Genomic DNA, 21841 nt, shown 5'->3' on the forward strand with positions numbered 1-21841 from the left:
ATATATTTTTTCAGTTGAACGCGTTAAGAATATTTAATGCAATTAACACATAGGTGGAGCTAGGGTTGGCCACCCAACTAACAACTGCTGCTTCTGACTCTTTTTTTTTTCTTGACAAGAATTGCATGTACAGTATTTATACACAGAACATCTTTCCGACCACAAATTTGCGACTTGAGACTCTTCAGACACACACTCTAACTTTGCCTCATCACCAGGCACTAGTCAAACGAGCAGTTGACGAGGGAGCTTCAGTAGAACAACAGTTAACTGCATTCAGATGAGATATTGTCAGGCCATATTTTACTAAAATCCAATTTTCCAGTCCTGTCAGCCATTATATGTGCTGGTAGCACATGCTCTTTAATTGCATGCACAATTGCAGCAGCATGCCACACTCTATAGCTTGTATCATTTAATACACTGGTCTCAAACTCAATTACTGAAGGGCGACAGCTTTGCTCCAACCCTAATCAAACACACCTGATCCAGCTTATCAAGGTCTTCAGGATAACTAGAAGCTTCCAAGCAGGTGTGATTTGGAGCTGGTTGGAGCTAAACTCTACTGAGCTGTGGCCCTTCAGGAATTGAGTTTGAGACCACTGATTTACTATTAAAGCGTGAAAGAAACTATGAGCATGCATGTTTTAGTTATGTCTTCAGTTAAGTCGTGAAGTTACCAAAACCCCAGCACTGTCTCCTTCATCTAACAAACCCAATTCAACTTGTCAGATCAGTCAAGACTTTAAGACCTGAAGTGGGTCAGAAAAGGTGAGAAAATATGATGCGTGTCAGATCCACGTTATGTGTAGCATCAGCAGCTCTTAAAACAGCTAAAAAAAACCTAGCTATAACCCAGCTGATGTGATGTCTGTTAATCAACGAACAAAATAAAAAAAACTGGAAATCAGTAAGTTTTGTAGCTTTAAGGTTTAATCACATTACAAGCTCTTCACATATTAGTAATATATATATATATATATATATATATATATATATATATATATATATATATATATATATATTTAAAAATTTAGGGCTACTTTGCCCTAAACAAGCAATCTTAAAAAGGGGAAAGGTACACATCTATGGGTAGGGATGGTAATTGACACAAGCAAGATAATGAAAAAAAAAAAAAATTCATATTTAATATTATTTTATGTACTATTACTCCTGAAGTAAATTAATTTCATTTCAAGGGTATTTTATATTTATACTGGAAAACAAAGCAAAACATATTGATGATTAATATGATTACATACAGATACTGATAGATTATCTCAAGGTCCCAGTCAGACTTTTAAATGTCCTAGAGCCCCCTTCTGATAACAACACAACTGGTATAGAGCAGGGAACTTCACATCTGGACTACGAGATCCACTTTCTGGCAGAGTTTATCTCTAATCATAATCAAACACTCCTGAGCATGAAATTTTTTTCTTCTTAAAGTATAAATCTAAAAATTTATTTTGTGGTTTACACAATAAAAAAAAACTTTATATATATATTTATATATTCATTATTTACCACTATTCTTTATAATCATTAGAATTTACTTTGTTTTAATTTTTATCTCTTTTGATTTATATTTCAGTTTTGCTGAAAGTTTGCGTAATGCCTCATGAATTTTATGCTTTATGAATCAAACTGCTATTCTTTTATTATTACTTTCATATATCCATGTATTCTGCTATCTTAGTATAAATCTGTGTGTGTTTAACATATTGTTTAACCTTTTGAAATGTGTGCCCTTTTGTGTTAACAGTAGCATGGTAGGCGCCTGGGCTCCTGTCATTTCAGTAAATCTAATCTTTTATTATAATTTATACATTATTTGCTTATTGGAAGAAATTATTATTATTATTATCTTATTATTATTACTATAATTTTAGTTCATCTTCATCTGCATGTCTGACTGAATCTCCTTTTTGCATCAAGATTGAAAACTGGATTTTAGGTTTATTAAATTAGAGAAATAAAATGGAAAACTGCTACTTTGTTCTAAACAAAAAATTGTCCACCTAATCCGAAACTAAACTTTTTTTCCCCACTTTTTTATGTCAGTGTTATTGGCGATTAATATTCTTGAAAATGTGATCAGGTTGTAGTAATTAATTTAGGGAGGCATTCACCAATGCTGAATTTCAGTGTTTTTATTTCTTTAATAAAAAAAAATTCACAAACCTGTAATCTGAATGGTGTGATAATTTTGTAGGCCAAATATTTATTTACTATACTAGAAAAGCCTGCAGGGGTGAGCTTGTTTGTGCAGCTTTTTTTTCTTTGCAGTACCATGTTTTACCAAGTGATCGCGCCAAATGACCAATTTACAACCAACCAAACAAAGTGAGTGAAGGAAAGACTAAAGTGAAGTAAATTCTATACTTATTAAAGTAAAGTGAAGTAAAAATCTATCTATCTATCTATCTATCTATCTATCTATCTATCTATCTATCTATCTATCTATCTATCTATCTATCTAACTAACTATCTATCTATCTATATGAATAAAAATTAAATTCATCACATAATTTACACAGAAATTTAAATCAAACGGTCTTTTACGAGAAGAGTACCAGTTTGTTCAAAAGACCGCTGCGCGTTAACGGCAGTTGAACGTACGCGACCTTCCAACTGACCTCTAAAAAAACCCCGCTTACCAACGAACACATTCTCCTCAGTATATATTTACCTCACAAAATTTAGATATATATAATAAATTATTACAGTTTATCTCCTGGCGTCGTTATGAGTGTGATAGTTGGTGGGTTGTTTTGTTTGCTTTTTGTGTAACGTTAGAAGTGTTGGCTAGTCCGCTAAATTAAGCAGCTTGAGTTTGATTTTCGAGTAACGTTACTGCAGCTTGCTAATTATTGTTTTGTACAGAGTCATCATTCAACATTGAGGATATTATGAAGACTCCAGAAAGCCCAGGTATGGCATGATTCATTAACGAGCTAATATAACGTATTCAATATTTTTTTTAGATTTACAATTAGCCTCATTACATGATGAGTGCCTACCCATAAAACAGATATTTAATCTCTATCCACTTAATGGGATTTAATGCCTTTAAATTTCTTCTTGGTCTTTTTATAGGCAGGCGGGCAGAACCGAAACCAGCAGAGCTGTTAATCAAACTCAGGAAGCTGCAACAAGGTCAGTTAGGCTGTAAATCAGTCAGCCAATCAGAGTGTAAATCAACACGTTTTATAAAGCAAAAATTCACACCCATATATTGAATACAGCTAAGAAGAACCTTGAGGATGAAGTGAAGGAAACTACACTCCTAAGATGTGCTAGGAAGGAGGAAGAGGATGCATGTATGTATACTGTTTACTCACATTACCCTCAAATGGTAAATTAGTATGATTCACACAGTACCAATGAGAGTAAAACAATGAAGATCAGATACGTTTCTTTGCTGCAGTAACTGCTGAAGCCCTACAGTTGGAGGGTACACTGAATGAAAAGGAAGGTACTATAACGTTAGTCTAAAACCAAACAATGAGCCCATAAATTACATTTAAGCTTTGTAATCAGATATATGTTAACACGTATTATCTTGTCATAAAGAGTTAAACAGATCTCTGCAGCTCAAATGTGAGGACCTCCAGCTGGAGGCACAAAGGTAAGCACATATCCATAAAACACTCATGGGTATTTAGACAATGAACTACTTCACTTTATATGGAAGCTGAATCACAGTCACCAAAACTCTGAGCTTTAGTCTGAGGTCAGTAAGTCTTGTAAACGGATGACGTTGAGAGCAGAATTTTGTCATTTTTATTACTTTAACACAAATTACTAGATGGCATCATTTTATTTGATTTATGATCTAACATGTAACTCTGCAGGCAGCTTGAGCAGAACCATCAGAAAGAGGAAGCAGTAAAGCAGTGCTGCTTTCAGATTCAGGAGACCAAACTGAAGCACAGAAAGATTCGGTATGACTTACTGTTTTTAACAGCGAAGGGAAATAGTTGTTGTTTCTTTAGATATTAAAAAAATAGACATGACATGGTGTGTCATTTCTTAAAATTGCATTGCATGTATCGCCAGAATATTTATTGAAATGCCCACATTCAAACTGAAATGCCAAAACAAGTTCAGCAGCACAAGCCATTACTGATGGTATCAGGAATAATTGACGACTCTAAAAATATAAGAGCATATTGTATTGCTAAGAGAAGACTGCTTTTGAAATTCTAACAATTTTTAACTAATTTAATTTTAGGATGAAGTTTGAGAATCAGCTTCAGCATTTAATGGAGCAGCATAAAAACCTGTCCAATGTCTTTGTAAGTGGCCTATGAGAATGGATATTAAATACTTGCAACTGAGTCTTCTTTATTTGTAACTGTAAAATGGAAACTGCTTTGTTTGTTGTACAACTATAACATTTAATAATAGATTTTATGTCTTTTTTTCTTTCTTTTTCCAGACTCCAAAAAGACTTCCAGCAGAAATACAGTCTGCAGAGTATACCACTGAGCAGTTGCTGAAGGCTGGTATGTTTTATTATTAATTTTGTGCCCTTGCTTAGTTTTTATGGTCCTCTCCAGTACAACCAGTGTGTACTTGCGTGCTTAGTTTGACATTCGATGCGTCCTGGATTCATTCAGACGTAAAAGTCAAATTAATCCAGTAGTTTTTCCAAAATGACTAATTTTGCCAGTCAACTCAAGGCAGTTGCTCTGGTGAATAAAGTTATGGCAGACATATTAAGTGTAATACACTATTCTGAATTTAGCCAATTTTAAAACATCCTAAGGCTATGATGGGATGGCACAAGAACAACTTCTGATTTTTTACAGTCGACTTTTACGTGATGAAAAAGTCAAAGTCAACTAGTCGCAGATCCGTCATTAATAAACAAGTAATTCTGCAGCTGAACCTCAAACATCTACAGTAGTGCACAGCTATGGCATATGACACAGTGCTGCCCATGTGGCTACTGCTCCTATAACAGCTCATTTATATCAGTTCTTTTGTCTTTGGGTCGTTATATTTCTCACAGATTTCTGCTCATTCTAAATCAGATACAGATAAAGTCGCACAGTAAAGATTACATTCATATGATTGCATTAGTAAGAGTAAATGTGGAAGTCCTTCAAAGATTTCTTATCCTGTTGCACCCCCTATAGGATCAGTGACTTGCCGACATCAAGCTTAAAGCATCATGGCAGAGCAATGAAGTCGATTAGTCTGCGCAGGCCCTAGTAACCTCGTACACAAGTGTCTAAGGATCTAGAACTGAATTTGTAACATTTGACTGACAGCCCTTAAACATCATCCTCAGAGTAATCTGATACTTTCATTTGTGTTTGTGTGTCCATCTCTACAGAACAACAGAAGCTGGAGCAGTTGACCAAGCTTCTGGATGGGTTAAGCTGCACCCAGAATGCAGAGATGTGCATGGACACTTGTGACAATGCATCATGAATATCTCAAACAGATTTTGCAAACTTGAGCTGAGTATGTAATTACTTCCAACAAATATGAATATTACAAAGAAGCGGCATATATATTATTTCCAATTCTGTTTCATTGTTCTAATTTAACTGGTTACCAACTGTACTGTCAAAAAATATTTGTGAACATATACTGTTGATCAAATCATCTTGTATGTTTAATATAAAAGTTTCTAAATCATTTATTTAGAATTTCTACGTCACAATAATAAAAGTTTGTAAACAAGTCCAAATTCCCCAAAATTTTCATTTATAAACAACAAAAAAAGTACTGATGACACTCTATCAAAAAACTCTATCATTAATTCCAACGTACTTCTAGATCAGATATTCCTCATTAGATCAGCTTCCAGTCTCCATGAATCAGTCCTATGACACATCCAGCAGGGAACTCTGGGAAATTTTGGTAACAGTAATACCGGTCTGTCTTAAATTTTGCATTGACAAAGTACAGGCTAAAGCCCAGTCCTGAGAATATCCTTATCAACCTTATATTTTATGGTTTCTCCTGACAACACAGTTCATGCAGGAATGTACATGTGTAGTATGTCTGAAACTATTATACTGCAAGTTCTGATTGCTAATGAAATTAAAATGCCAACATTAACATCACTTTCTCAGCTTTCAGTTCACTTTCTTGATAGCAAAATGTTGATAGAGGGAAAAAAAATTAATGAACAGGCTTCCTTTTATTTTCAGACATCCCATAAATACTTTCCATAGTTTCTGTGTTCTTTCCCTTTAAAAGTACAATAGTTGTCTACCAACTATCTCTGGTTTTCTTTATGCCTGTGATCCATTGGCACGGTCACCACCAAAGCATAATTTCAGCATTGACATATCCTGGGGTGTTTGTGTGATGTACTTTAAAGAGGGTGTGTTTTGGTGCCTTCAGAGTAGCATATCTCAGTTTCTGCCCAGACATGTTAATTTCCTTTGGAAGTTGGAAATAGTGTTCACTTGTACATACACATCATAACTATAAGGTCAGTTAGAAAAAGGTAAAGCTGAGACAATCCTCTTGAAGTCTTAACCCTCCTTTGTCCTGATTCGTATTTCTATGTTCTGCAGGAATAGTGTGTGGTTACTGTTATGAGGTATGCTCTCATGCCATATAAGGGAAAAGTAAATCATCTGTGGGCTCAGATTGGCACAAAGCAAGGAATATTCCTCCTGCTGCAGCAAGAATCCTCATATTTGAGGTTGAGCTATTTTCGTGGTCTGTTTATATGAGATCCGTGGACCATGTAGATTACTAGTCATTTAGTAGATGTTTTTATGTGAAGCGACTTATTTGCTCCTCTTTGTTTGTTCACAGGAGTATTGGGGATGTTTGGTACAATTTTTTGTATGGTTTCAGGTTCTCATTACAGTTCTCTGTGAAGAACTTTGGCCCCCTTCTTCCATATTTTGTTATCCCAGGTTATTCCCCATCTGTTGAAAAAGTGACAAATATGTGAGTGAAACATCCTACTAATCTCTCATCCATCAAACCACAAATTATACAGGAGATTCTGTGATAGTCTATTTCATTTATTTCTACCATAAATGAAAACAAATAGATTGGAGGCTGCAAACAAATGGATACTTAAATGTCATGGCATATGACACTGAATCAATGCGCTGAAATTTAAATTTAAAGACATTTTAAATTCTAGGCATAACAAAAAAGAACGTAAAGTCAAATAATAAATAAACATGTAAAAGGAAAAATATAATTTGTCAATAAATATACCTGGACATGAAATTCTACATTAAATGCTTTGTTCAGAATTAATAATACTTAATTAATAAGATATAAGCAGAAATAAGACATAAGTTCACTACAGATATTGTACAAGGATCTCATGCGACTGATCTAATCAGATGTCACTCAGATGTTTCATAACACGGTTATGATAAAGTACCTCGAAACGACTGTAGACCTTCTTTTCTTTGCGCATACTCTCTATTCTCTTCAGCAGATTGTCCCTCTCCTGTAGATTTACTGCAGTTCGGCTGACCCGGCTCTGGTTTTGAATTTGGAAGGATGAATTGGAAACTTCCTTTCCCCCCTCATCTTTCCCAGACTCTTCAGCCTGCTGCCTGTTCTTCTGGCTGTTTGCTGAGATTTGCTCTAGGATCACCTTGGTATCATCCCTGAGGTTGCTGCTGAATATCAAATTTGAGGTAGAGGACTGATAGCGTGATGGAGTCGGTTTAGCATTGGGTTTGTTGTTCCCTACTGTGGTTGAAGATGATATGGATTCAGATGGTTTCTCTTTCTCTGAGGGCTCCTCTTGCACTTCAGGGACTGTTTTCATTGACTTGTCCTCTTTAGAGTTGGAGACTCCTGACTGCTTCTTTTCTCCCTTTGCCCCAAGGAAACCCTTTAATCTCTGTGTTTGTTTCTTGAGGAAATCAAGGGCTTTTGTATCTTTGCCATCAGAGTTCCCAAGGTTTAGGGAGCTCAGGCTGTCTTTGGACTCTGCACGGGTGATACCCGATGAGCTAAAGCTGCGAGACTTCTTAAACTCGCTCTTTTCAGCATCTGTTGCATCCGTAAGAATCTCTTCGCCGCATGAGATACGACGATGAGAAGATTGAGAGGCTTTGAATGGTTTTAAGAACTTGGGTGAAGGGAAAGGCCGAAGTGACTTAGTTGGTTCTTTAATCGGCTCTTTCTTTGATGCATCAGCTGTGCTCTCTGTTTTGCTGTTTGTGAGCGGCCTGTCAGCACAGATTTCAGATGGCTTTGTTGCAATCACGAGACGCTGTGGTACAGGATCTGTTAGCGTAAATGATGGCTCTTGTGTCTTTACAGTGGGCTCCTCTGAAGTAACAAGCACATCTGGAACTTTGTTTGCTGTATCAGAGAGGTCTAGCTTTTTCACGTCTGCTTCTCGACTTTTAGTACCCAAATTTAACTCTACTTTTGAGCTCTTTCTCTTTTCTGCCAAATCTTTGAAGTACTGAAGTCTGCTTGCAGGGTCATTCATACTTAGGGAAGAAGTTGTTTGCTGAGATCTCGAAGGCTCTGTTGGCTGTGTAACTTTGTTGTCCTCAGGTTCAGGGTTGTTAGGTTTCTCAGGTTGCTCCTTTTCTTTGATGGGCTTCTCTTTGGCATCTTCGATCTTAGTGAAATCTCTTGTTGATGCTTTTTTAACATCTTTTTCATCTGCTTTTTTATGCTTATTCCAGTCAAATGGCTCTCTTGACACCGATCTCCTCTTTTCCAGAATCTCTTCCACAATAGATGAATATCGAATAGGCTCACTCTCATCTTTTGCCTCCTGTAACTCCCCACCAGACTTGGCTTGTGAGGAGCTGTGTTGCTCTAGCTTTGAGGAACTGAAGATTAAAGAAGACCTTAGTCTTGAGCTCCTTTGCAGCATTGGGTTAATTCTAGATCGGAATGACTCATGCTTGGTAATGCTGATTTCCCTTGGTTCTCTTGGTTCTGAATCTTTCTCATTGTCTGTTGAAGATGCTAGTGATGAATCTGAAATGGCTGGCTTTAATGTGTCAGTATTTGTGGGACCCAAGTCAGAGCTAATATCTTTCACTTTATTCCTATCATGTATGATAGGTTTACCAAAACGTGGCCGCAAATCAAGGTTTGACTTAGTTGGGATATTCGGACGCTCTCTTAAATGAAGGCCTGGTACCTCTGAGTTATAAAGTCTGCTGTCAGGTTGTTGATGTGGCTCATCAAAAGCATCTGGACCCATTGGCTGATGCAGGCCCTCCTCTCCTGCATCTTCATAAGTGCTGAGATAAGAGTTGATTCTCCAACTCCGCAATCCATGCTTCACAGTGGGGTCCTGGGTCTGCCGTGCTTGCTCTCCAGTGGAGAACAACTGCTTGTGGTCTGGAGGATGTGGCTGAGTCGGCGAATTCTGACAGGCATATGCGTGGCCCGCAGCAGGCCTCTTGTTGGTTTGTGGACCGTAGCGTCCCCCTCCTGCGTTGTAATATTTTTCTGAATCACTTTTGAGGTCGTCAGAGGATAAAACATTCAGATTTCCTGGTGCTTCAAGTTCAGGAGGATATGCAGGATCGGAGTGTTGATCTGTCTTGTACATGCCATAGTTATGGCGGTCATAGTGCCCTTGCTCAGAATTTGGTCCCTTGCCCTCACTTTGATAGTAATGCTGTTCTCGCTGGTAATGCGATTCCATCTCTTCCAAGTTGTTCATTACACGCTGTTTCATATACTGACGGGAGGAGGTGTAGGTTTCACGGGTGCCCTCAGCATAGCTATGCCTCTTAAAGGCATTAGTTTCCAGCTGCCTGGAGGCTAACATTGAGCGTCCTGGATCCAAGGATGACTGTTGCATCCTGAACTGCTGTGTTGCATAATTTGTGACCTGCATAGGACCTGCACTTGGTTCAAGTGTATGGCGGAATGGGTCATTCCTTCGGAAAGGTAGTATGGTTTCAAGACGATCCCCAAATGGGGAACCAGTAAGTTCAGGTTGGCGAAGATATCCTCTGGGGTTCCTTAGTGATTGAGTCCTTTTTATGCCAAACTGGTTGCCATGTGGCACGGGTACAAGGGCATTTTCAATAACAAGAGGCTGAGACTGAGCAAACAAGATACGAAACTCTTCATCAAATGTGGCAACTAGTTCTCCAAGGAACAAATGGGCAATGCAGCGGTGGATCTTCTCAAAAGACCACATAAAGCTGAGGAAAGAAAGAAAGAAATGTGTTCAGTGTCATCTGTGTCACATTCAAGTATGCATGGATTAGAGTTCAATACTTGTCTATCACTGAGCTCACCTATAGTTTCCACTGATCACTGCTCTGCAGTCTGTCAGAAGAAAACGGTCCATCATTTGACCTTTAAATGATTTTCCTGTGCGGCAGAAATAGGTAATGCCTGCCACTGTCCGTACCCGCATCATCTGTAACCAGTGAAGTCACCATTAAGTCTGCTTTTTCTTAAAATTCTAATTAAAACTTGGGACTAGTTGAGGCAAACTGAACTTACATGGATTATATCCAGGTTAACTTTACAGCTCGCCACCATGTTAACAAAATGATGGGCATTTTGTTCATCCAGCAGAATGTAGACAGGCACATGACGTGCTGCAGCATCCAAAAGATCAGCAAATATATCAACATCTGTGAAAATATCCATTACTACTGCAATTACCTGTTAGAAAGAGGAAATAAACATGAAAATAGCAATTCGGATTGACCACAAGCTGTTGAAAATTAAGTTGAAAATTAAAACTAGTCAAGTTACAATGTACTTTATTATTTATACACTTGCTTTCTTTGATACTCATTCAAATACAAATCAAATCTGTGAGAAAGAAAGAAACAACTGATGAATAGATGATGAACCAACTGATGCTGACTAAAATTCTGATTTTACATGACATGCAGTTGTGGCACACAAATTATCAGTTATTTTTGTTTATGTTGCAATAACCAATAAGATTCACAATATCATAATCAGCATTAATGTACAGCATCCTCACTCACGCAGCCTGCTATGCTTCATTTATTTCATGAGCAATACTGACATTAAATAAGTAGTATTTGGCTGGTCATAGTCTTAATTTCATATAAGTGTAAACCATTTTAAACATATATTTAGACCAAATGTTTTTCCAGAGGAATATGATAACTGAGTTGACCTTTCATATTCTTGATTCCAGTCTGACAACATTTATAAATTTGAAATCACTAACCTGATGAGCATTTTTGATGAGTCGCCGGGCCTGCTCCTTAATGTTGGGTCGCTCAGGGTCAGAAGGGTTTACCAACGTTGTGACCTCTGTGGGCCCCACAAAACAATGTTGCTGCAGAGGCCAACCAAGGTCTAGTCCTGGTGCATCCAAATCAGAATGCATTGGCCAGTAGGTGTCAGAAGACCCATCCTGATCTATTTCTCGATATGGCAGTTCTGGTACATTTCCAGCACTCTGTGGTGATTGTACAGTGCTTTTAATATGCTCAATCTCTGATCTCGATAAAAAGTCAACTACATTAGCACTTTGTAAAAAATTGTAATAGCCCTCAACGTCCTTCTCAACCAGGGCATCAATAGCCATGCGATACTCTTCTCTGTAATGCGGACGCAAGTAATTGGGATCCAGGGGGTTGTCACCCAATGAAGAACTCTGTGAACGGTGAGCCATGGTGGAGAACAGAAAACAACCTGGGAAACAAAATTTTTCAATAAATAAGCATGTGGAAAAATAAAAACAAAACTAAAATTTAGTTTAAAATGTTTTCATTATTTGGTAACACTTTAGAATAAGGTTCCATTAGTTAATGTTAGTTAATGTATTAATTAACATGAACAAACAATGAATAATACATTTATTACTGTATTTATTCATCTTCGTTAATGTTAGTTAATGAAAATACAGTTATTCATTGTTAGTTCATGGTAATTCACAGTGCATTAACTAATGTTAACAAGCACAACTTTTGATTTAAATAATGCATTAGTAAATGTTGAAATTAACATGAACTAAGACTTATAAATGCTGTAGAAGGATTGTTCTTGCTTAGTTCATGTTAACGAAAGTAGTTAACTAACATTAACTAATGGAACCTTATTCTAAAGTGTTACCCATTATTTTTATCAATTATATATATATATATATATATATATATATATATATATATATATATATATATATTATTTATTTATTTTTTGTAAAAAAAATAAAAAAAAAAATAAAAAAGCTTTTTAATACCAGGATACAATAACAAATATGAAATAGCATACTGTATTTTGGACAATTTTTTGTTTTTGTTTTTTGCATTTACCATAAACCAGGAAGCACAAATTCTGCATGTTAAGACAATGTTTTAAATCTTCCTATTATTTATTGCATAACACAGATGTTAAATCACCAATCAGTCAACAAGTGTATTTTGAAATATAACTAAAAAATGCACTACTGCATGCTAGGATAGATTGACCCGCTGAAAAACTAGCTGTTTGACTCATTGTGTACTTATAAAATTCCTAGCTGTTCTGTAATCTTCCAGACAATGAACCCTTAGCAAGGTTAGGCCCCAGTATGAAAGTTTTTGAAGGTTGTGTACATTTGTTGGTATTTTAGATATCGCCATGGAAACAGTGTCAGTCTGTTGGCGAGTGACTCATTGTGGGCAAGAGGGGAAGCAGAAAGACATCAACTGAAAGGGAAAAACACAAGAAACGTGACTGAATCAAAGAGGGGAGTGTTTTGCTGATACACGTGTGAAAGAATTTGCTGGGTTAACTATGCACCTTAGAATCAGACGATGTGGCTGAAAGATGTGGCTGATTCATAACATGTCCATTACATAATGTAAACTCCCATTGGTACAAGAGATTCTTAAAAATTAAGTTAACTAACCCAAGTATTATCAGATTACATCTCTCTCTATAGATATAAGTGTGTGTGTGTGTGTGTGTGTGTGTGTGCATAGATAGATAGATAGACAGACAATCTGAACACACTTAAAAATGTTTAAGAATATTTGCAAAAATATTCTTGATTATGATCAGTTTTTTCATCTAATATGAAACCTGCACTGTCAGCATGTTTTCTGATGAGAGTTGACACCCAGACCAGTAAATCATGTTTGAGTGGATTCAACCAAGATTACCAGACAATGCACTGCTTCGCTGTTAATGTCTGTTTATTAAGACTGAACTTTAAGCCTTTAATCTTTATTAAAATCTATTACTACAGTGAGTGACTGATAATAATAATTCAAGTTTATTTGTATTGATCTCGCAAATGGATGGCAAATTGTGAAAAAAACGAAGAGACATGAAAGGAATGAAATTACACAAATGCAGAGCAGTGAAACTTTATACCTGCGGGTCTACACTCTAAGTGCCAATATAGTTGTAATTTTTGATAAGATATGTATTTATACGCTTGTCTGCACAGACATCACTCATGTACGTAAAGTATTTTTAAATTGAAGAACAAGAACATAACTAGAAAAGACTTGGGAAGAAAATGCTTTACATTCCTGGGATAACCTTAACAACAGAGAGTGAGACTGAAATATGACAGGCAGTCAGTGTTTCAGTAGCTTACTTTTTGCAATAGTTTTAATTATTTTCAGCAAACAGAAAGAGTTTTTTGCATAACCATTTTTTTTTTTAAATGAACCCTTTACTTTTTTATGATTATTTACCTCATTGTGAAATTATATTACATTTACAGCTGCAACACTTTTTATGTAATATTCACAGGCAGAATAAACGATAATTCAGAAATACTAAATTTATATAAACATCTATATTTGAACACTGACTTTGTTTTATGTCATGATGTGTGTAGGCCTATTGCTGACATTATCTTTTTTACATTTATTTATTGGTATCGTCCAATGTTGAATATTTTAAACGGTGCATACTCATTTTCTTCATTTCAGATTAACTTCCATCACCTTATCCACACTTACATTCATATTTTGGAAATACTAAGCATTTAATAACATGCATTTAATAAATGAAATCTTTGCTAATCTCAATGCATCTATTTTCCATATTGTATATAATAATGTTGTTATAGGTTGGGAGGGGGGGCAAAACGGAGTATAATTTAAAATTAGGACTTTTTCCATTTATTGAAAATTCTAGTTTTTTTTTGTTTTTTTTTTGTTAGCCATAATATTGGTGCTTTCTTAATCCTGAAATGCCGTACATAATCCGCAACACTCCGCCAGATATTTTTTCTCAATTACTCTCCAACACTAATGTGACACTGAATATTCCCTGAAGGATCCAATGTTTGTCAGTCTAAAGACAGATTTTATATATTAAAAGCAATTATATATTACTGAGCAATTACTAACAATAATTCTGTGCACCCAAGACACTGAACCATCATATTTCAAAGATCAATAGTAGACTTATACTCTAATAAAATACTTATAATACTCAACAGTTTTAAGAAATTTTATAAAAAACTGCCATCATTTTGACACTGCCGTCACAACTTAACTCCATCATTTTCAAAACGACTGTTTAAACAAGTTAATTAATTCTTAGTTGTTTTCATGCTTACTTCAAAAGGCTTTCAAATGGGCTGCTATGTAGAGTCTGAATCTCTTATCAGAATAAAGTGCAAACAACGTTTAAGAATAAAAACAGCTGTAAGACCTCTCGTAGAGAGTTTCTACAGGACATTTCAATTCAATTAAATTCAAGTTTATTACAACATTTAGTAGTAGCTAATAAGTGCATTTCTGCAGTCAACGGTCATATGCTCGTTCACACATTGTGACTTCTTCTAATGAAAGTTGAGTCTCCTGCGCTCGTCCTTACCTTTACGTTTGGAGTTACTTGGAGTCGCCTGCAGAAATAAACTTTTTTCGGTTCCGAAAAAGTCGGTTATTTTCACCCCCTGTTCAGCGAATGCATCCGCGGTACATTCCAGATGTCGTCGAAACCCCACCCAAAGTTATTCAGCTTCAAGGCGAAAAGCTGCCCTAGAGAAACCTGTTCGCGTTCGGCCGAGTCCTGCCCGCCCGAACGTCTCAACCCCTTTAAGATAACAGCGCTCGGTTCGTGAAGAACGACTTTGAACTCTTTGAATTTCAGTTGTGAAACTCCTCCCAGCCATCGCCGGCGTCACCGCTCACCTACAGAGACTACAAAACTGACTACGATGAAGCCGAATACACTGCAGTGAAAGAAGGAAGGCTTTTACAGCAGGTTTTGTTGCAGTTGATCTGTTTGCATAAACGGCAAATCATGTACAAATTTGCTCCGTGAAGGTCCACTTGTGCGTTCCATATCCCAGCTCACCCTTCTCTTCCTCTTTCCACAGAGAGCAGACAGACAGATGGTGGATTGTTACACATAGGACAAAGGCGCACCCAGGTCATGATCACACTGGGGGGTTTTTCTTCTTCTTTGTATGTATGTACAGTATAGAAGATAAATAATTCATAAATAGTTAATGTTTTAATACTCTCTATTTATATAGAATAACGTGTCTCTAGTGGCTGCGCTCATACGTGTAAACAACTTTACCAATAGCCATCTTAAAATCGTATTAAAAGTTAATAGGCCTATGTGTTGTTTTTATTATAAGATTTTTCCTAACATCAAATATCCAGTCATTTCCCCTCTTCCTTTTCCATGTTATATTCTGGCACTTAGTCTTCCTCAGTGAATTATTATTTTAAAACATAGACGCCTTAAAATAATTATCACAACACCTGTAAAACAGGCTTATTGAATTACTCATCCTCTGAATCATACTACTCAATCCTTTTTTTATCTTTCAAAAGAATGAATGAATTCAGAACAGGATTAGAACAGACTTTTATTTTAAATACGACAGAAATATGTTTCTACATGTGCAACAGTAGTGTTTACTACAGCAAAACCACCCTGTAAATTCAGCAACAAAAACAATAATAATATCAATATCGATAATACAATTCATTTTCAAATTCCAGAGTGCAAAGAAAAAAATATTTCACTTTTAAACATAAATTGGGCTAAATGCCCCTTTTTATACTTTGAGCACCTGCCCCTCCGAAGGTCTCTGCTTGCATTGTGCAGGGGTAGAGTAGAGGATTTCGCTCCACACTAGAAAGGAAAAGACTTAAACTCATCCTCATTTTGCCAGACTTTTACCTTTAAACCAGAGTTTTCTTTGAATCCTGTGAAGATTTTTTTGCTTTTAAACATTTCATGTCCCATTCTTCATGTTTATGATTGTGAGATTGATTCTGAAAGTTGTAAGCATGTCTGTATTTGACTGAACTAAGCAACTCAGGTAAGGGAGGGTGTGAGAAAGGGTGCGGCCCTCCCGAAGAATGTGCCAGCGCAACTGAGAGACATACACCACGCCTAAGACATGCTCAATCCTCATACTCACATACACCACCAGCACACTTTTCTTCTTTTCTTCCGTGTTCATAACCTTCCCCACATTCACTTGAGGTCACACAAATCACATTAAAAAAACCATTACTTATACCACAAATATGGCATATGCAAATTTACAAGCTATCCGTTGAACACTCTCACACTCGAAACTAGAAACATTTTATTCACTTTCAGTTTTCCAGTTCCACTTGACTAATATCAATCAATCAATCAACTTTTATTCAAGACACATAGGTCCATAGAGACAACAACATACAGTATATACATACATATAAAACAATACAAAAACATATAAGGATGATGCAGACAAGGCATCATTAAAACATATACAGGCTTCGGGTCCAATGTTTCCAAAAGCAAGATGTATATCTTGAATCACTCTTAGAAACATCAGCTATTGACGCAAGCGTCCATGTAGTATGTTTCCAGCAGTTTAAATTTTGTCCCATGAAGAAGTAGGACAATTTTTTTTGTTAATGTTAATTATTTATTTTTATTATTTAACCCTCATGTAATCTTTCAGTTTCTATTTATTTTCATTTTTATTGACATTGAGAGGATTTTCTTTTTCCTGAATGTGCTAGTTTATGTTATCAAATTGTATTCAAACTTACAGACATTGTTCACACAAGGTATAAAAACTTACCAAAAGTTTTTTACTTTTTAGGATCTTTTTCCCACCTTTCTACACTTCAAAAATGACTGTTCTACAACTGTTAAACTGTTACAGACTATAAAAAATAGCTTGGAAATTTCTCATTGTTATATTACCAAATATATACTACCATATATCAGATTCAATGTTTTTATCAGTTTGTTTTCTGTCATTTAGTATTTAAAACTAAAATTCTAAAATAAAACATTCTGTATGATTTTGGCTCTAAAGCTGAAGGGCATTTTACTCTTATGACAAACAAAGGTCCACCTCCCAGATAAAGAATTTTATTAGGAGTAGCCAAGCTAGAATATGTTGAAAGACTGTTTGAGACTTTTTATACAAATTCTATCTTGTTTTAGCACCAAAACAAGTTTTAGCATGCCAGCATGACCTATATGCATCCAATCGCTGAAGAGTGATCTTTAAAACATTGCCCTGTTTTCTTTAAAACAAGGTGTCCTTTTGCTGACTGACAGTCCCACCCACAATTCCCCTCTCTTGCTGTAATATCACACCTGTGTATCATGTGACACAAGGCAGCTCTCTGTTGCATTTAAACACACCGATTCAATTAAATTCAAGTTTATTTGTATAGTGTTTTTACAATACAAATCATTGCAAAGCAACTTTACAGAAAATTATGTTTCTACAATATTTAGTAGCTTATCAGTGGTCACTGTCAGTAAATGCACATAGGGCAGACAATTAAACACATAAACAGACGAACACTGTTAACAGCAATTATTATATAATGCAATCAAACTTATAGCAAATATTGGCAGTTCTGTTATTATTTCAGGGTTAACATCATCTGAGGTCCACTGAGGGGTTGGCAACATCTCTTCTCAGGTGTTCTGGATTAAGACTGACGCTTGCGTCAATCCCATGGCAAGAACAAAGAAATAAATAGAGACTTAATTTTGCTGTTAAAACAAATTAAAATACATTTTTTAACCCAACTAAAGAATAATAATGCACATTTGATCAGATATAACTGCAGTATTTGAATGCTTGGCCAAATAGATGTGTTTTTAATCTAGATTTAAACAGAGAGAATGTGTCTGAACCCTGAACATCATCAGGAAGGCTATTCCAGAGTTTGGGAGCCCATGCGAAAAAGCTCAACCTCCTTTAATGGACTTTACTATCCAAGGTACTACCAAAAGTCCAGAGGTTTGTGACCTTAGAGAACTTGATGGACTGTAGCAGGAGCTAAACCATTGAGGGCCTTGCAGGTAAGTAATAATATTTTGTAACTGATACAGAACTTAATAGGTAGCCAGTGCTACTGTAAAATTGGGGTAATAAGTGATCATATTTTCTTGACCTGATAAGGACTCTAGCTGCTGCATTTTGGACTACCTTTATCTTGTTTATTAAAGGTGCAGGACAACCACCTAGAAGTGCATTAAAATAGTCCAGTCTAAAGGTCATGAATGCATGACAAAAAACATGTTTCTTAGCTTGGCCATGTTTTCTAAGATGGAAGAATGCTGTTTTTGTAACATGGGAAATTATGATTTTCAAAAGACAAGTTGATGTCTGTTATCACCACCAGATTTTTGACTGTAGAGGAAGTAACAGTACATTTGTCTAGTTGCAAATTGTAATCCAAGAGATTCTGTATACTGTTTTTTGGTCCAAAAAGTAATAACTTTGTTTTATACGAATTTAATGGGAGAATTATTGGTCATCCAATGTTTAACATTTTTAACACACTCTGTTAGCTTAGATAATTTAGAAGTTTCATCTGTTCTCGTTTAGATATATAGTTGAGTGTCATCGGGATAAACTAATCCTGTATTTTCTAATAATATTACCAAGGGGCAACATGTATATTGAAAATAGTAGAGGACCTAGGACAGATCCTTGTGGCACTCCATATTTTACTGGTGATAATTGAGATGACTCCCCATTTAAATAAACAAAGTGGTAGTGATTGGACAGGTGGGATCTAAGCCTGCCCTTGAATACCTGTATAGTTTTGTAATTGAACTATGATTATGTCATAATCTATGATGTTGAACGCAGCACTAAGATCAAGTAAAACTAGCAGTGAGATACAGCCTTGGTCTGACGCAAGAAGCAAGACATTTGTAATTTTAACAAGTGTAGTTTCTGTGCTGTGCTGGGACCTGAAACCAGATGCACATAAATAAACTTTTATTATTCAAAGTAATTATGCATAGTCTAAACTGAAGCTTTCACTACATTTTACTCACATAAGGATTTGTAACCACCACCAGGTTTCATTGTGTGGTACTTAATAGAGCCCTGTGCGGGACTGTTTTCTTAAACCCACACCCGCCCGCTCCTGCAACCTATGTGTTCCACTCCCGCCCGCACCTGCAATATTTATGTCCACTCCTGCCTGCTCCCACGGACTTTATCTCAGAGCTTGTGTAAATGTACACAAACAGGTAGTCAGACTAAATATTCGTTCAAGTTAACATCCATAATAACAGATTTAAACATGATTACATTTAAATAATATGAAGTAACCGATGCTAAACCAAAGCACCACACATGACAAAAAACATTAGGTATTTTTTTATTAGCTTTAATAAAAAACATTAACTGTTAAAACAAACCACAACTAGCGGCAACAAAGTTTTTACAAGCATGCTAGGCCTACTGCATACATGCACCAAACGATTAACTAGGAAATAACTTTACCATTAAATAAATAAACACAGAGAATTTTAAAAACATGCTTTAATTTTAACAAAAGTAATACAAAAAGAAAAAAAAAAATAGAATGCTTTTAAAAAAAATCTCACAGATTTCACATTCACAATAGCTTGCTATTGCTTGCTTGCTATCACTGGGCCATATTACTTTGCTTACTCCATATTACTATGAAGGAAATGTAGCCCTATATTGCTGACTGACCCCAAACTTGTGTGTTTTTCTTTCAAGATACACCCACAAACACTGAAAGCCCTATCTGACAGCGCACTACATGCGGGAAAGCTCAAGATAAAATGTGGGAATTTTGAGAGGAGAGGAAATCGCTCTTTCACATTTTTTTCAGTGACAAATGAGAATTGCTTCCAAATGTCTGACTTGCCTTGCTTTGTTTTGTCAAGTGAACAACACCTTTACATTTCTTCTCACCTTCTTGTGTTGACTCCATTTCTACTACAAACCACCGTTCCACGTGGGTCTCCCGTGAAATGTTCTGACCGCCCACTCCCACCTTCAGCAAAGATAAAACTGCCAGCTCCTGTGAGATTAGTGTTGGGTCCAATGGGAGCCCAAACCCAATGTAGCCCTCTAGTACATAATTTGTCAGTCGCATGTATTGTAATCACACCATAGCCATTTACATGAATTAATGCTTAATGTGTTCATTTTATATATTTGCCTTGTTCATGTTTTTAATTATTCTTTAAGTGTGTTGCACATTGCTGTTACATAACTGATAAGTTCAGGTGGTGTGAGGTGTGAGGTTGAAACCCGTAAAGTAGCATATTTTCACATTAAATGTCAAGTCCCTGAGGCTACAGAGCTGATTACAGTTGAATGCATCAGTTCCTCCAGTAAGGATATACACCTTTGACAGTTGTTTTGAATAGTACTTTATTAACTCATCCATCAGTTCGTGTCCACCACAAACAAATCAGTCAAACCAGTCTGCTATCTTGAAAAGCTTTATCTGCCTAAATTCAATAAATGATTCAGAGATGGTTAGACAACAAATTTAAGAGCATTAATGTTTATTACTGGAATGTTTTTGTATATGATAATTATATGTAAGACTCAGATATAATTATTTACTGTAAGTCCCCAAATTAACCATGTATGGTGTCCCTGCTATATACATGTAATATGATTTCACTATATAAGTCCAATGCGTTTAAATACCATTTGGTTATATAACCAGTAAAAATATTTGAGTGACTTAAAAATGGAACTAATTAATGTCAGTAGCCAGTAGACTGTTTCTGCAGTTCTTTGCCTTCAGGTTTTCAAGAGCAGTAGCTTTCAGCACACTATAGCTAAAGAGTTTGTGGGAACACTCTGAATCCAGTTTATTAAGTTTACTGAGATTATACCATATAGATGGCTAGGAAAAGGTACACAATTTTTTGCAAGTGCATTGCTAGGAATAGCTTCAACAGTTAAGTGTTTTGCTAAAATTCTCATAAACAAGAAGAAAAAAATAAACTTTTTAAAACATTTAAAAACTGGACATTTTGAAAGTTCTGAGAACATTCGGAAATAACTTTTCCATAAATTACGAAGAACATAATCAAATAATTCTTAGAATATACTTAGCCGGGAATATATATGACTGGCTATTAAAGGTAATATAAGGTATATAAAACTTGTCTTGAAGAAAGCCCATGCTCTGTAAACCAAAGAAGGAGTATGATACCTGACAAAGATATCCAATAGCATTCCCATTTGTCTCAGTGGCAGACACTTAGCTGGCGAGGGATGGATGTCCTGGATTTGCAATTTCCCGTCTTTACTCATTGTCTCAGGTCCAGTTTCTTTAAAACCTGGGTGAGTAAATGAGTAAACAGAATTTTCATTTTGGGGTGAACCATGATGTGACAATAAAATAATGTCATCAGGAAAAACTTGCTTTCTCAAAGTCATTATTATAGTATGATTCACTGCTCAAATAGAATACCCAGCCTTGCTACCTGACATGCTTTTAATCTCCTGCACTGTTCCTTTCATATGTAAATATCATGTTGCAACAGTTCACCACTGCCATTTTGCACATGAGCGGCCAGGTCAATGCAAAGTATGCACAAGAACAAAGCATATTCCTGGACTGAAGTCATCATGTCACAAATAACAGAGGGATATTTAGGCTGCAAGTAATAAAACAGA

At 36.0% G+C, this 21841-nt stretch overlaps 2 protein-coding genes across 3 annotated transcripts; one reads left to right on the forward strand and one right to left on the reverse strand.

The window, feature by feature from the left end:
* The first annotated feature begins 559 nt into the window (after positions 1 to 559).
* Positions 560 to 5701, forward strand: si:ch211-199g17.9 (uncharacterized protein LOC108180085 homolog). Of its 2 annotated transcripts, none has more exons than XM_052534138.1 (10): positions 560 to 771; positions 2887 to 2934; positions 3100 to 3159; positions 3249 to 3323; positions 3431 to 3478; positions 3577 to 3631; positions 3858 to 3947; positions 4238 to 4301; positions 4445 to 4511; positions 5348 to 5701. In XM_052534138.1, exons 2-10 carry the CDS (start codon positions 2913 to 2915, stop codon positions 5443 to 5445), a joined length of 579 nt encoding a protein of 192 aa, XP_052390098.1. In that variant the 5' UTR covers positions 560 to 771; positions 2887 to 2912; the 3' UTR covers positions 5446 to 5701. The 2 variants fall into 2 exon arrangements, with proteins under 2 accessions (XP_052390098.1, XP_052390097.1); XM_052534137.1 differs by lacking the exon at positions 560 to 771 and adding an exon at positions 2639 to 2764.
* On the reverse strand, positions 5642 to 15249 carry LOC127935915 (protein FAM83H-like). Its single transcript, XM_052534136.1, has 6 exons — positions 14758 to 15249; positions 11159 to 11628; positions 10450 to 10614; positions 10239 to 10363; positions 7382 to 10142; positions 5642 to 6908 (listed from the first exon to the last, which is right to left on the reverse strand). Exons 2-6 carry the CDS (start codon positions 11606 to 11608, stop codon positions 6888 to 6890), a joined length of 3522 nt encoding a protein of 1173 aa, XP_052390096.1. The 5' UTR covers positions 11609 to 11628; positions 14758 to 15249; the 3' UTR covers positions 5642 to 6887.
* Positions 15250 to 21841: the final 6592 nt, after the last annotated feature.

This window comes from Carassius gibelio, chromosome A19 (genome assembly GCF_023724105.1).
Source record: "Carassius gibelio isolate Cgi1373 ecotype wild population from Czech Republic chromosome A19, carGib1.2-hapl.c, whole genome shotgun sequence".
NCBI classification, from domain to species: domain Eukaryota; kingdom Metazoa; phylum Chordata; class Actinopteri; order Cypriniformes; family Cyprinidae; genus Carassius; species Carassius gibelio.